General features: G+C 40.9%; 1 protein-coding gene across 1 annotated transcript; it reads right to left on the reverse strand.

The window, feature by feature from the left end:
• Nucleotides 1-4,502: 4,502 nt before the first annotated feature.
• Nucleotides 4,503-12,836, reverse strand: LOC129778872 (zinc finger protein 892). The gene is made up of 4 exons (XM_055786024.1): nt 11,378-12,836; nt 6,010-6,486; nt 5,717-5,951; nt 4,503-5,645 (listed from the first exon to the last, which is right to left on the reverse strand). Exons 1-4 carry the CDS (start codon nt 12,701-12,703, stop codon nt 5,500-5,502), a joined length of 2,184 nt encoding a protein of 727 aa, XP_055641999.1. The 5' UTR covers nt 12,704-12,836; the 3' UTR covers nt 4,503-5,499.
• Between the last annotated feature and the right edge of the window lie 2,340 nt (nt 12,837-15,176).

The following is a 15,176-nucleotide window of genomic DNA, read 5'->3' on the forward strand; positions in this document are numbered from 1 at the left end:
GCCCAAAATTTGTTTTTTGTTATCAATACCTTCAAACATTCACGTTTTCTTACTAAGCGCAAGTACATGAGTCCAATCGCAGAACTGTTCATTGATTGATCTTCTCATCGACCCCGTTGAATTTATCTTTTACTAAAAAATTCCTAGTACTTCTACCAAAACTCATCATTATAATATCAGATTATTTTCAGACAGAGACCCCACGCTCTCCCCTCTAGAGAGGGGGGAGGAGTGTCTATTAACCATAGAAACGTTTCGTGCCCCCTAAAACCTTAACATGCCAATTTTGGCTCCATTTGCTTGATTAGTTTTCGAGTTATGCAAAAAGTTGTTTTTCATTTGTATGACAGCCCACCCTAAGAGAGGGAGAAGTATCTATCCACCATAGAATCATTTATTGCACCCTAAAACCTTCACATGCCAAATTTGGTCTCGTTTGCTTGATAAATTCTCAAATAATGCAGAAATTTGTGTTTCATTTGTATGGCAGCCCCCCCTTAGAGAGGGGGGAGGAATATCTAACCACCATGAAAACATTTATTGTACCCTGAAACCTTCACGTGCCAAATATGGTTTTATTTGCTTGATTAATTATCAAGTAATGCAGAAATTTGTGTTTCATTTGTATGGCAGCCCCCCCTTAGAGAGGGGGTGGAGTGTCTAACCACCATAGAAACATTGATTGCACCCTAAAACCTCCACATGCCAAATTTCGTTCCATTTGCGTGATAAGTTCTCGAGTAATGCAGAAATTTGTGTTTCATTTGTATGGCAGCCCCCCTTAGAGAGGGGGGAGGGGTCTCAAACTATCACTAAAACCTTCCCCGGCCCCAAAAACCTCTACATACCAATTTTCATTTTCATGTTTTCAGCCAGAAATCCATTTTTATATATATAGATAAAGTTACTCAAATTCGAACATCGTTCATCAGTCAAACAATATTCCTTATAAAGAGAATAACAGTATACCACAATGGACTGCAACAATATTTTCTCGTGTTGTAGACCGTTTCCGAAAAATGATAAGAAATGTTCATCTGAAAAACGTTTCTTAACCGTGTCAGTGATTGAGAAACTTAAGTTAATGTAATGCAATATTCTTTTTTGATACATCTTTAAAAATTTGCGGATCATGCTGTTTATCTCTATTTCTCTTTTTTTTAAAGATGTATCTAATATGCCATTAACTTAAGTTTTTCAATCACTGACACGGTTAAGAAACGTTTTTCAGACGAACATTTCTTTCTATCATTCGTTGTTTTTCTAAATTCTGAAAGTATAGATATGAATAGCTCATACAATTTCCAACAAGTTACCCATACATAATAGTTTCAGAGTTATAATTTTTTGTAAAAAATCAAGAAGTTTGTTTGGCCCTTTTTAAAAAAGTAGACTAATTTTTCTTTTAATATTTCGAGTATGCTAGTGCAAGTTGCTTTAATGACCCATATCTTTAAACCCACTGCTTTACTGCTATCTGAGACGTTGCTGCCAACGGCCAGTCGAGTTGACATGAAATTGAAAAACATCCGACTGGAGGAATATACTTGTTCATTGACCGTTAGAAGCGATTTTTACAATTCCTGATCGTTAGTAGTCAATAGAAGATGGAGCATTCGACGGGATGTTTCACACTAAACCAGACTAATTGTAGTCGCCGAACGCAAATGCAACGTCCTTTGCTTCAAGCTGAGAAATGATGGCTCCAGTGGAATCAATATGCTTCTCAATACAGCTGAGATCATCTCTCTTACCGTCGTCGATTTTAGTGCGCAGCCCCCGAACGTTCTGATAATAAATCAGCAACCGGTTTGAGTCACTTGTCACATGTCGATGGACTCCTCTTCCAGACTGAACAACAGGATCTGGATGGCGTTGCTGATGCCCTCCGATGACGTGAGGTCTTACATTTCGTCGTGGTCGGTCGTTATTATCCTTGAGCGGCATCGGGTCATAACTGTGTTTGTGATTCTTCGTTCCCAAATACTGTACTAGGACGCCTTCTAGTTGTTAGTGTGCTTGCCGCAAGTTTGCATTCTGGTATCTGGCCTGAAGATGTAGTGCATTATAGACATGAAGAATGAAGTCGTGGAAGTAGCGGTAAATTTTTCGGGTATTAAGCTTCCATTTGTACAACTAAGTCTCCTCCTGATGGTTGTGGCTCCACTGTAAGAATGGAAGCTGATTTTTTGAACGATCTCTGCATTCTCGAAATATTCCATTTTCCGACCGTGAATCTCGTGACAGCGCTAAGCTCTTGATTTTGGCCTGATCTTGATTTTGAACTGATCCCAGTCTTGAGAGACACGAAGTTCATTGCGCTGAGCTCCTTGTCCTTAGGAACCTATTTTATAACTTTTTTTTGATGAAGAACACAATTTCCAGGAGTATCTTAAAATATTTTTACTCGAAGTAGTCCTCGTTTGATTCAACATCCCATCTCTCGGGTAAATTGAGGATTCCTTTTCCAATAAAAATTTGTTGCCTTCACAAACAGTATTTATCACTTACTCCATTCTGATTCTGATTTACCGCTGACCGTGTGCCATACACCGGAAGAGTTTATTCCCCTAACAAACGTAGTGTTTGTTGCAGGGACAGTACTCAACCCAAACATGTAGGAATGTAGTATTCATTAATATCGTACGGTAGAACACTCGAAAGGGGTTTCCAACTCTTTATAGCAAACGCTGGTTTGATATGCTGTTAGCTTTTAGAAATTTGGTAAACCGATAGCAATTGGAGTTGTGAGTAGTCGGATTCAACGCTGCAGTATTTAGGACTTTAGTATAGTTAGATTACAATTATGAATAGGAATAGGTACAAAGTCCACAATTTAAGCAATGAATTTAACAAAATATTGATACAATCGAGAATACACGTTGGATTTCTACTCAGTTGTTTTTGTTTTGCCTCTGGTATAAACCAATAGCGATTGTTATAAAAGACCGCCATAAATTTCGAGAAGTTAAGGACGATGGTTCATTTCGCGTTACGTACGCACAGCGCTGTTGCAACAGGGGGTCCGTCGTAACAAATATTAGGCTGTCAAAAAAGTCCTGCGGTATTTTTTTCGAATTTTCATTCGTTCATAAAACTAGTTACAATCATTTGTTTTAAGTCAAATATGCGTCGTTTTGTTCGATGATTTTTTCCCAACGAGATGCCAACTTCATAAAACCCCTGTTATAGAAGCTCGCTTCCTTATTGGCAAAAAACTCGGATAGCCAATTTTCACAGGCCTCTTTTGTGGCTAACTTCTGACTACCTAGCTCGTTCGCCATGGACAAAAACAGGTGGTAGTCACTTGGTGCAAGGTCCGGACTATACGGCGGATCAAAAGAACATCCCATCTGAGCTCCCGGAGATTCCGGCGCGTCACCAAAGTAGTGTGTGGCCTGGCGTTGTCCTGATGGAAGACAATGCGGCCTCTGTTTATCAAAGATGGCCTCTTCTTCATGAGTGCTACCTTCAAGCGGTCCAGTTGTTGGCAGTACAGGTCCGAATTGAGCGTTTGGCCATAGGGAAGCAGCTCATAATAGATTATTCCTTGACAATCCCACCAAACACACAGCAGCACCTTCCTGGCCGTTAATGAGGGCTTGGCCACCGTCTGAGCCGCTTCAGCGGGCTTCGACCACGACCGTTTGCGCTTCACGTTGTCGTAAGTGACCCACTTTTCATCGCCAGTCACCATCCGCTTCAGAAACGGGTCGATTTTGTTGCGATTCAGCAGCGATTCACATGCGTCGATACGGTCAAAGATGTTTTTTTGCGTGAACGTGTGTGGCACCCATACATCGAGCTTCTTTGTGAATCCATGCTTCTTCGAATGGCTAATAACGGTTTGATGACATATCCCCAGTTCTTGGCCGATGCTACGGCTGCTACTATGCCGGTCTTTCTCAGCTAATTCAGCGATTTTGTCGCCATTTTCGACGACAGGCCTTCCGGAACGTGGCGCATCTTCGACGACCTCTACACCAGAACGAAAACGTTGAAACCATCGTTGTGCGGTGGAAATGGAAACTGTATCGGGTCCATAAACTGCACAAATTTTATTGGCAGCTTGAGATGCATTTTTGCCTTTGTCATAGTAGTACTGTAATATATGTCGGATTTTCTCTTTATTTTGCTACATATATGCGACACTATAACTCACGAACGACTTAACCAAACAAAACACTGTCAAGGACTATATTATAGCGCGCAAAAATACCTTTCCAACAAGCTATAGTATGACTCGCTCCAATGAATACAACTAGAACTACGCGCTTACAATGGCACCTCGCGGAAATACCGCAGGACTTTTTTGACAGCCTAATATAAGCAGGGGTTTCGTGTGAAGTGTTGAAAATAACATTGTATAACATTGTATCGGGCCGCCGACAATCAAGATGAAATCGTTTGATATTTCCTTCAGAAATAAACCGACGGAACATTTGCAATCTCATTATGCATCATTTCCAGCTATGGTATCCGAACTGATCATACAAGGTGAGTTTGTTTCTGTCATGTATTTGCAATCGCTTGAACCAAACCCAAGAATACATTATTACATTGTTTAATGTGCTTACATATAGTGGAAATACTAATGTAGATTCTAATCTAATATAATTTGAACTTTAATTAAGAGAGAATCATAAGAATTCGCGTAGTTCGTCGAAGCATCAATACCACTTACCTAACAAATATTTTCCCCTACAATAATATACTGGTTAGTCATGAAAGCACTGCTTCCAGTTGAATAGAAGTAATTTGTAAATCGATGACAATAGATCATGATTGCAAATTAAATTAAACGTTTTAATTGGACTAAACTTTTCCCTAAATATTCCCTAAAATAGAATGTTCCAACGCAAAGCTACACATAGAAATAAATATGGTATGCACAATTTTCACATTGACCTGGTTGTAACTGAAAATCTGCACTAATTTCAACGGTCTGTCATGCAATTATTATGCAATTTGCAATTATGCAATTAGCCAATTTATTGTTGCATCTGTTTAACGGCAACTTGGTAACAGCTTAAAAATTCAATCATTCAATCTAAAGCACTCTTAAAATAAAACAGGTTCAGAAAAATTTGAAATAAATAATTCTTGAACATTGGGGTTTCTTCACCATCAATAATGAAAATTACACCAATGGCTCTCGTCAAAAAAAAAAATTACAGCTTGGTCGCTAATGGGTTGAACCAAATGGGTTACCAATATAAAAAAATGGTTTGCGTTATACATAAACACCATTAAAATGATGATTACTTATTTTGACCGGATCGAGTCTATTTTTTTCATGCTAAGACGACATTGGAGTTCTCGATCAACATTCTCTTAATGCTTAATGAGAGGAATCCGAAAAGTTACCACAATGTCGACCGAGGATTTTTAAATTTGTGCAGATTTTCAGTTATAACCCGTTAGATGCCTTCGCATGAACATAAGCACCGATCAAGAAGGATAGAATAGAATACCTTAACCTACGAACATATACTTCTGTCAGGAAATTTTCCTATCGTGCGTTTTGCGGTGTGTATTTCTATTGGCTGAGCTACTGAACCGTCGGTTACATACATCACAGGAATAGTTCTTCTCGCCAGTATGAACATAGGTGTGATTTTTGAGCTGATAATTGGTTGCGAAAGCTAAAAATAAACGTATGAATGATTAATTAAAACATCTATCCCGGACGAATATGAACTGTTGTTCGTCAAACCTTTCTCGCATATGGAGCAAGCGAAGGGCTTCTCCCCGGTGTGTGACCGCATGTGAACCGTCAAGTGAACATGGAGCATGAAACTCTTGCCACACAGCTGACAGCTGTAGGGTTTTTCTTTTGTGTGAGTTCGCATATGGATTTTGAGATCGCCATTGCCAGCAAAGGCCTTTTCACAAACGGTACACGCGATTTTCTTCACCTTCTTTTCCCCTGTGTGTTGCCGCATATGTCCCTGAAATTGACACCGGATTGCCTTAGTTGGACCTAGATGTTGTTTGACTTCTACTTACGCTTAGCTCTCCTTGGCTCGGATAGGCTTTGTCGCAGAGAGTACACTTGAAGGGTCGCTCACCAGTATGGATACGTATGTGTATCATAAGGTTCCCATTCTGGTTGAATCGTTTCTGACAATACGGACATTCGTACGGTTTCTCGTTAGTGTGAATCCTAGTGTGGGCCTTCAATTGCCAAGAAAGCGTGAAGCCTTTGCCACATACCGTGCAAATATGTGATTTCTCTCCCAGATGGATCTTGTTATGGGTGTTGAGGAGACTTTTAGTTGTGAACCGCTTACCACACGTTTCGCAGCTGTACGGGCGTTCGTTAGAATGTCGTCGCATGTGTACGTTCAACATGTTCTTTTCGAAAAACCGTGCGCTGCAAACATTACAAGTGTGTATCTTCTCACCGGTGTGACGAAGCATGTGGTTCCTTAACAACGACTGTTCAGCGAACTTGCGTTGACAAAAGTTGCACTCGAAGCGTTTCTAAAAAAGGGAATAACTATGATTTGCAATGGTTCGATAGATAATTTTTTGTATTTTATCTCAAACAATAATTTCTTAACACATTGCGGACCGCTCACGAGTTTTCTCGTGATTCGCGTTCCGTCTGATACGGATGGACCACGAAATAACCCGTGTTTTCTACAATTGAAGGTTAAATCCTTGGTTTGCCAAGAATCTAACTAGGCCTACCGATGACTCGCCTTCATCTCAGTCACATCGAAGGAAACGATCTCATTCGTGGAATCCGAACAAACGAAGCATTTACCCCATTTCTATTTACTTTGGTGGTATTAAGTTCGAACCTATTTTACTTTGGTGTTACGTTGAGCCGGAACTGAAACAGGAGTCGTCAAGGCAAGGCTCGATGTCGCTTCTAAATCGTATTTACAATAAACGATCCGTCGATGGCGAGGATATGGGGGAGTTTTTGTTCGAGATGGAGGAGTTATTCACTGGACAACGTTGAAAACCTTACAGTTGCGATGATCGATGATCCGATGAAATCTTTATAGCTCATTCAACACTTTTACCACAACCATCGAAAGTAATCCCGACGACAAACTCAGGGTGGCCACTCAATTTCAATTTTTGAATTCCCGCATTTTTCTCGACTTTTCCCCCCATGATTTCACGAAATTCCCGACTATTAAAAATTAAAATTTAATAATATTGTGTCGTTACCTAAACATTTATTTTTGAAACTCAAATTTTGAAAATATTTTTCTTCAGTGTTCGCAAGTTCCGCATGTGACAAAAAATTGAACGGTGTGTTTCTCTGCAATAGATATAGGTTGGTTGGATGTAGAGTTCAGACAATACGGATGGGATTGTTTCTGGAATATATGCACCTGGGACCTGAAGCGCTTCTTCACATACAAACACATTTCGAGCGTGTCCCTGATACCCTCTATGATCAGTTCCTGAGTTGAACCAAAAATCCATAATGCGATTAATTTAAAGTAAGTCAAATTTAATAATTAAGTTACTTAAATCAAATCTCACCCGCATGCCTGAACAATCAGAATAAACAAGAATTAATCAGGTTCTAAAGCTCATTATGTGATTCAGTAATATATGTAGATTTGTTCAGATTTTTATTGAAAGTAATAACCCGTGCTTAATTATTTAATTAACTATCACAAATAAACTTACACGGAAAATCTGTCTTGTTAAAATAACGCTCGCCGAAAATGCTTAGTAGGAATAGGAGCATATGAAACGAGATGAGCTTTGATTTATTTTAAGAATCTAATTTGAATTCATCGTATTGTGTTTGTTGAGTGTTATCAAGCTTTATGCTACAACACTTTTTGAGCATTTTAATTTTCTCGTCTATCAAGCCTGCTCTCTCTGGGGGTCTTCTGTAGGAGCATTGTACCACTGCGACCATTAGTTTGATCTTTTGTGGTGATCTCTCAGAGGGTCAGTCAGCATCTTCATTATTTTAACCTCAAGCGTGATTAATGAATACAAATCTGCCAAATCAAATTCAACCTTCTACTCCCCCTGATACGAATCACGTTACCCGCGTAAACAATCTTATTTTTACGTCCATATAAAGTGAAACGAAACCTTGATTCCTGATGCGAAAATATAGTTACACCATTAATGGATGGTTTAACGTTTATCTACCGTGAACTGAAACCAACGAACTTAGACTGTTAGCCTTAGTATTAGTGAATAGCGTGCAGTTTGGGAGGAATTCTAAACAAAATTTTAGTTCACTTTGTCTCCGAGTTCAATTTTGTGAAAAAAATGTACAGAAAAAAACGGGTTTATATTAACATTACACTAAAGTCCTTATGACGGGGAAGAATGAACTGCGATAGTCGAGTCGTAGAGTGAGATAGCAACTAAACGACCCAATGACTGATGAGAAGAAGAGACTGCTGGAAGAAGCCAAAACTAATTTCCAAATGAATACGAAGGCGAATTTCTTCATAGTCCGCTGACTATCCTCAGTTGAAAATGACTTTGCCGAGCCCTGCTCGGGAATTGAAAGTCAGCCACGACGGCAAGAAGAACAAACCAATCGTTTGTCACTACCGCAAGAAGCAGGGGCACAAGCAGAGCGAATACTGGAAGTTGGCTCGTGATTCGGAAAAGAGATCCAAAATTACTGAGAAACTCTACAACAAGAAGCAATCCGTGTCCTTCACCCTAGCTGCAAGGGGAGCAGTAGCAATCCGATAGCACGAGGACCAAACCATGGATTGTGGATTCTGATGCAACGTGGCATACCGTCGCTGACCGAAAATTCTTCCGAGAGCTGCGTGAAAGTGAAGTTAGATTCGTTAACCCGGCCGCCGACAAGCAAGCGGTCGTGCGTAGTGAAGGATTCTGTGTGAAGGATTCACACATCCAGAAGCAAGCCACGATCGTTTTCGATACCGCTAGTTGTCGTTGTTGTACGTGAAGATACCGTCGTCGCTGTGACACACCTCAAGAAAGGATGGTCATTACAATTAGGATTGCAACCACGTCGAAAAATCGAAAAATACCTTGCGTATACCAAAACTCATTTAGGGCGGACGCTCAAAGCCATACGCTCGGATCAGCGAACAGTCCGCAACAGAACGGGATTGCCAATTTATATTTATATTTATATTTATTTATTTCGTCAATCAAATGTAGACTACATACATACATATGCGGAGCGAAGGAACCGCTCGGCTTATCGAAATGATACATTGCATGCTATTTGATGCATCGCTGGATCAGTGGTGCTGGGCAGAACACGGCCGTGTATCTTCAGAATGTTTTGCCTACGAATCCAATCGACGTTACGCCTTACGAGCTTTGGAACGGTGCAAAATTCAAGTCGACCACCTGCGAATCTGCAGTTGCACAGCGTGGATCCACATTTCAAAGATAAAGCGAAAGAAACTGTCACCGCGCAGAAGTTTTTGTTGCCTATTCTAAGGAACACGAAGTCTATCGTTTTATCGACTCAGCCACATGAAAAATCCATGTGAGCCACGACGCCAAGTTTATTAAGAGCGACACAACATGATTCCATCGAATGATCCGATAGCAAGTAATCTAGGTGAGGATGGGCGTTCGATTTCCTGCCACGAGAGATCTCGGATGAACCCGAAGCCGAGTTCTCTAGGAACTAGGTTGAGAGCCATTCGGACGACAATTTCTCCGATTTCAACGATGAAGAGACTCTACTTGGAAAGAAAGTTCACATTGAGGAAACCAAACCAACCCCAACGATTCGACGAAGTCACCAACGAAATAAAGCACGTAAACGAAGAACTCCAGAACAACTCCGAAGCAATGAACAGTCCGGAAGCAGCTGCTTGTAAAGCCACAATGAAGGAGGAGATAGATCCGCTCCGAGACAACGGTACTTGGGAGCTCGTCCAATTGTCTCCAAGTCGAAAGACGGTAGATTGTAAGTGGATGTTGAAGAAGAAGGAGGACGAACATAAACCTGTGATGCGACACAAGGCACGCCCAGGGATTCACACAGAAATTCGGCCAAGCCTACGACGAGTTTGAACGACCCGTCGAACAATCCTTGTTTTGATCAGCAAGTAGCTAATAGTGGTCAAGCACCTAGATATAAAGAACGCCTATCTATATACGGAACTGCAAGAAGATGCGTATATGAAGCAACCCGTTGGCTTGGTTTGTTACTTCAAACATGGCATTGTTTGCCACTTCAAACGCAACATCTACGTACTTAAGCAGTCTGCTCGAGCATGGAACCAAAAAAATACACGGAGTTTTCAAGTCCATTGGGTTTCACCAGGCCGATGCTCACACGTGTCTGTATATCCGCAACCACTATAGAAAGGTGACCTACACCTTCATATATGTTGACGATATGGTCGTCGCAACTCCGAGGAAGACAGAGAACACCACTTCAAGCTTTTCTGTTTAGGCGAACTCAAATACTTCATGGGGATTCACGTGACGAGGGACAGTGACCACTACACTCTCGATCAAACAAATTATAGAAAAAAAAAGTTATTTCGACAATTCGAATACGATGAAGCCAAGCCGTCGAGAGTGCCGATTGACCCCGGATACCTCACGCAAGAGTAGGAGTGTGCATTGCCAAAAAACACGTCATTCCGCAGTCTGGTGGGCTGTTTACGTTTCGTTTGACGTTTCGGTCAACATTTGACCGGACATTTGCGCATCCGTTTCACTGCTGGGCAGAAAAGACACTACCCCAACAAACTGCGACAGGACCGAAGCCAAGAGAGTCCTTCGATACTTCGATACCACAAAGAACCATCGTCTGCACCTGGAGTGTTTCGTGGACGCTGATTGGGCCAGCGACGAAGACAGAATATCACATTCCGGATTTCTGCTGAAATTAGTCGGCGGTCTTGTCGACTGGGGAACACGAAGGCAATCATGTAGCGCCCTCTCTTCGACGGAGGCCGTTGGTGGAAGAATATCAGTAATTGGTGTGGCTCCGGAAACTACTCAACGACTTACAGCAGCGATAAAAACCAGCTGTGCATAAAGATCGTCGAACGCAAACGCGCAGACACCAAGTACGCTATCACGAAGGATCCTTGTGGTGTGCGTTGAAGGCATAGATTCGACCGCAATGCAGTAACAATAATACTGAAATTATTCCAGTTCAATGTGGTGCCTTTTGGTATTTGATTGGAAAAAGAAACAGCCATATTTCACCAGAGTTATTCAGTACAATAACAAAATGGGAATGGGCAGGTGCTGGTAATTGTACGGGAAATGTATATTTTTATGCCAGTTAGTTAATATGGTTGGACTTTCCTACACAAGAACATTTAAAGTTGCACCAAATCCCAAGATATTCGAAAGACATGGAAAAAGCGATTGTTTTATCGTAAATTTAAACCATTGTAAAAATTAAGTTCCTCACCTCGGAATGTTTTTTCGCGTGTCGTTTATACTGTTTGTTATCTTCGAAGCCGATATCACAGATTTTACAATAACGTTCGTCATAATCCCCATAGCCATCACCGTCGCTGGATAGTGCGTCATTTCCGACGGTTTGATGTATTCCGTCGCTGCCCTCCAAACCCTGCTGTTGTTGCTGCTGATATTGCGCGGCGTTCAGCTGGATGCGATCTTCGTCATTAATTAAACTGTGCAGATTTTCCTGTTCCAGGCGATCCTGTAGCGATTCGTCAATGCGCGTTACGGATGGAGCCAACTGTTTTTCCATTGTTTGGATATATTCTTCCGTTAGAGCATCCTTCAAATAGTCGACATGTATCATTTCATCATCGTCATTATCATCCAGGTCCTGGTCTTTAGTCAAATCTGCGCAGTTACTGCCAATGAACTCAGAAAGCTCTTGCTTGAGATTCTTCAGAGCGTTCAATTCCTCTTCAGCTTTTTCATCGGAAAGCAAATCATTCGGGGCAATAGTTGTCACGGTTTCATTCAAAAGCTCGTTTGGATTTACAGCGATGGATTGCTCATCTACCGAGTTTTGATCTGCCCTTATGTTATTGTCCGAGATAAGCATGTCTGTCGACGCCGGGAAGGATAAATCTAGACCACCAGTTGGTATGGTAATTTCGATTGGACCTGAAGGTTGAGCTTGAGGGAAGGAAGGATGATCGGCAGAATTATTCAGTTCAACAACTGGAATGTTCACCAATCCCGCTGAACCTTCGGCGTTTGGGCTTCTGCCGTTTATTAGTTGAAATCGAAGTTCCTCTATCGGAACTACAACAGCTGAAGTCTCAGTGTTACCATTTGCGTCAGTCAAAACGACATTTAGCACTTCGTACTTCGTCTGCCTATCCTGATTGATGACAACGGATTTCTCAATCAGGTTTCGTATGGTAGCATCGGATCGCTCACACTGCTGTCGAAAATTAATTATTCTTTCCACCTCTTGCAAACAATCCATACATATATGGCACGGTAATCCATCAGATTCTTCAATCGAAATATTCACGCAAGCCATTATTGTTCCGGCCAGGCAGAACTCGAATAAATTTTTCAGTTGATCTTTCTCTTTGTCTACCATACATGTTCGGCACACTCTATCCAGATAAATAATCTTGGGATTAGCACTGGCATTATCAATATTTGCAAAAGTTGAGGGCTGTGGAGAAAGTACCACCACTGTTGTTTCATCTAAAGGATTAGATTCCAGGGGAGCCGATGCAATCGTATCAGCCGTGATGTCTGCATTGAAATCGAGGTGAGGAGTCAAGAAGTGATTGTTCATGGTGTATGCTTGAAGAACAATTATATCAAGTAAGGTATCATTTTCAATTATTTCCTTGTAGCACTACACTACGCCTCAGATTTGTATTTTATGTTTTCTTCTTAGGCCTTTCAATAACAAACAAAACACATAAATTTGACAACTGATTTGATTTGCGCAAGTCCCGTGTGCACAGGGCTTTAAACAGGGTCGAACTAGCGCCTCCCTTGCAGGGGTATGACTAAAACGTCAAATCCCTCATATTGCCAGTGTACCCAGTGTACGGTTCAATGGCATTTTGGTTCTGTCAATTATTGTTGTATACAACTCGGTCCGGTTATATAGTCGAATAGTGGCTACCTTAAACTCCATGTTAAATGTGAAAACCTTCAGATGAAACCGAAATATGGAAATCGCTCATGCAGTTAGAAATTGATAGACTATATGCAGGATACGAAGTGGAATCACGCCGTTCGGAGGAAACAGACACCGGAAAATATGATAAAGAAACTTGGAACGAATTAAGAACACGAGGCGTCGTTGTTAACGTTTTATTTTACTCTGAATGTTGGTACAATTATGATTGGAGCAATATAGTCACACTGGTAGGTAGTGCGCGAGCTTACAGCACACGGTTAATAATAGAGGGGTGAATCGTTGTATCGTCTAACAGAAATAAAGCAGCGAATTTTTCTTTATTTTTACTATCTCCGTGATTTCAACGATTTCAATCCTCGCAAATGATATGTTGCTAAACTAATGACGCCATTTTGATTTTGGGTAGCCTATATTCAATTGATGTCTAACCCCTGCTCCCTTGTGCAGAATGTTTTGGATGTACACTGATTTTAGACGATCCCCTATATCCCTCTCCCTGAACATTTAGCAATTTTTTTGGAAAAAAATCAAGAAAATAATTCCATTTTAAGTTTGTTTTTCTTTTCAATTCTATGTTTTCATATTGATAAAAATGTTAGCTTCATTAATACTTGTGTTTTGTTCTTATTTCTTCGATTTGTTCCCCAACATTACTCATGAAGATATTTTGTATCGCTGTTTAGATTCATCCGAATTTCATTTACGCGATTATCAAGTTTTATTGTGATATACAGTAATTTACATTTAATTCGACATCTAGCTAGTTGGACAGACCTGTAATATGACACGTTTAATTGGACATTTTTACCTCTGATTGGACATTTTTGTAAACATTGAGTTCGGGGCCCAAATTATGGCCTCACATTGAAAGTCGCAGAAACTGGGTTGGTGGTCAACAAAAGAATATGCAGAATGAGGATGCGAGGCCACTTCTTCGACATCAGCATCATTAACGTTGGGAGTCTTTGTAGCCACATTGACGGCGCTTTCGCTTACTAAGCGATCGATCGTGAGTTCAAAACTCAGGGCCTTCAATTGACCATCTTTGTGTTGTGTTGACTGCGTCCACGTAACAATCATTAGCGATGGAGATCGCTCTACGGTCGAATGAAGATCGATTCATCCATACAACTCCTCTGCTCTACAAGAAACATTATATTGTTATGCTATTAATAACCCAACAATGATCAATATCAACTGTCTCCGCTGTTCGGTTTGCTGAAAAATCGAAGAACAGAAAGAATACGCTTACGCCTGAATGGTTACTACTGAGTAATTTACCATGTTATAGAACAGAAAAATACTCTTACACCTAAATGGCTACTACTGTGTGATGTATTATGTATATAAAACCATAAAAACATGTAACATGTACGCGATTAAACCGCGGCTCTGTTACAGCTAAAATGCTAATGAGCTAAATGAATAAACAAATGGGATAAAAATCAGCATCAACGTTCACAGATCCCATCTAGGTAGCACCAATAACGATGAAGAGGAATTCTACGTGCAGCTAGAGCGGAAATACGATCACTGTCCAAAACACTACGTCAATATCGTCGTCGGTGATTTAAACGCTCGGGTCGGTCAAGAGGAGGAGTTTTGACCGGTAGTTGATGAATCAGCGAAATCAACGAAAACGGCCTTAGATTTATCAACTTCGGTGCCTTCAAGAACATGGCCATACGTAGCATCTCCTGCCGCTTTATCGTTGTCGAGAATCGCGGAGGTTCATCAAGAAACTGAACCGGTGACTTGGACATATTTGGAATGACACATGCAATAGTAGCGGACTTGTACACCCGACCTAAACACGATTGGACTTGGAATCAAGGCATCTAAGGCAAAATACATGCTAGAAGGAAGAGCTGATCGTCACAAAATCCCTCTTGGTACCCACTCTACATTGTTGTGTCAAATCGGTCCCAAAAAATAGTGTCGACAATGGTGCCGACATCGTGCCATTTTGCAATGATTCTGTCGACCTAACTTTCGTATTTGACAAGCAATTTCGAGCCAACACTGTGCCAATCTGGCACCGCATCGACCGATTGCAGCACTGTTCGACCGTTCTTATGGCTCAGTTCATTTTCAAGAAAGTTTCAAGTTTTCAAGA

The sequence above is a fragment of the Toxorhynchites rutilus genome, chromosome 3 (assembly GCF_029784135.1).
Source record: "Toxorhynchites rutilus septentrionalis strain SRP chromosome 3, ASM2978413v1, whole genome shotgun sequence".
Taxonomy (NCBI): Eukaryota; Metazoa; Arthropoda; class Insecta; order Diptera; family Culicidae; genus Toxorhynchites; species Toxorhynchites rutilus.

Coding starts and splice junctions, on each gene's coding strand:
- LOC129778872 (XM_055786024.1), bottom strand. CDS start 12,703: ATGAACAATCACTTCTTGACTCCTCACCTCGATTTCAATGCAGACATC. Junction 5,952..6,009: donor CGAGCCAAGGAGAGCTAAGC/GTAAGTAGAAGT, acceptor TGTCAATTTCAG/GGACATATGCGGCAACACAC. Junction 5,646..5,716: donor TTGCTCCATATGCGAGAAAG/GTTTGACGAACA, acceptor GTTTATTTTTAG/CTTTCGCAACCAATTATCAG.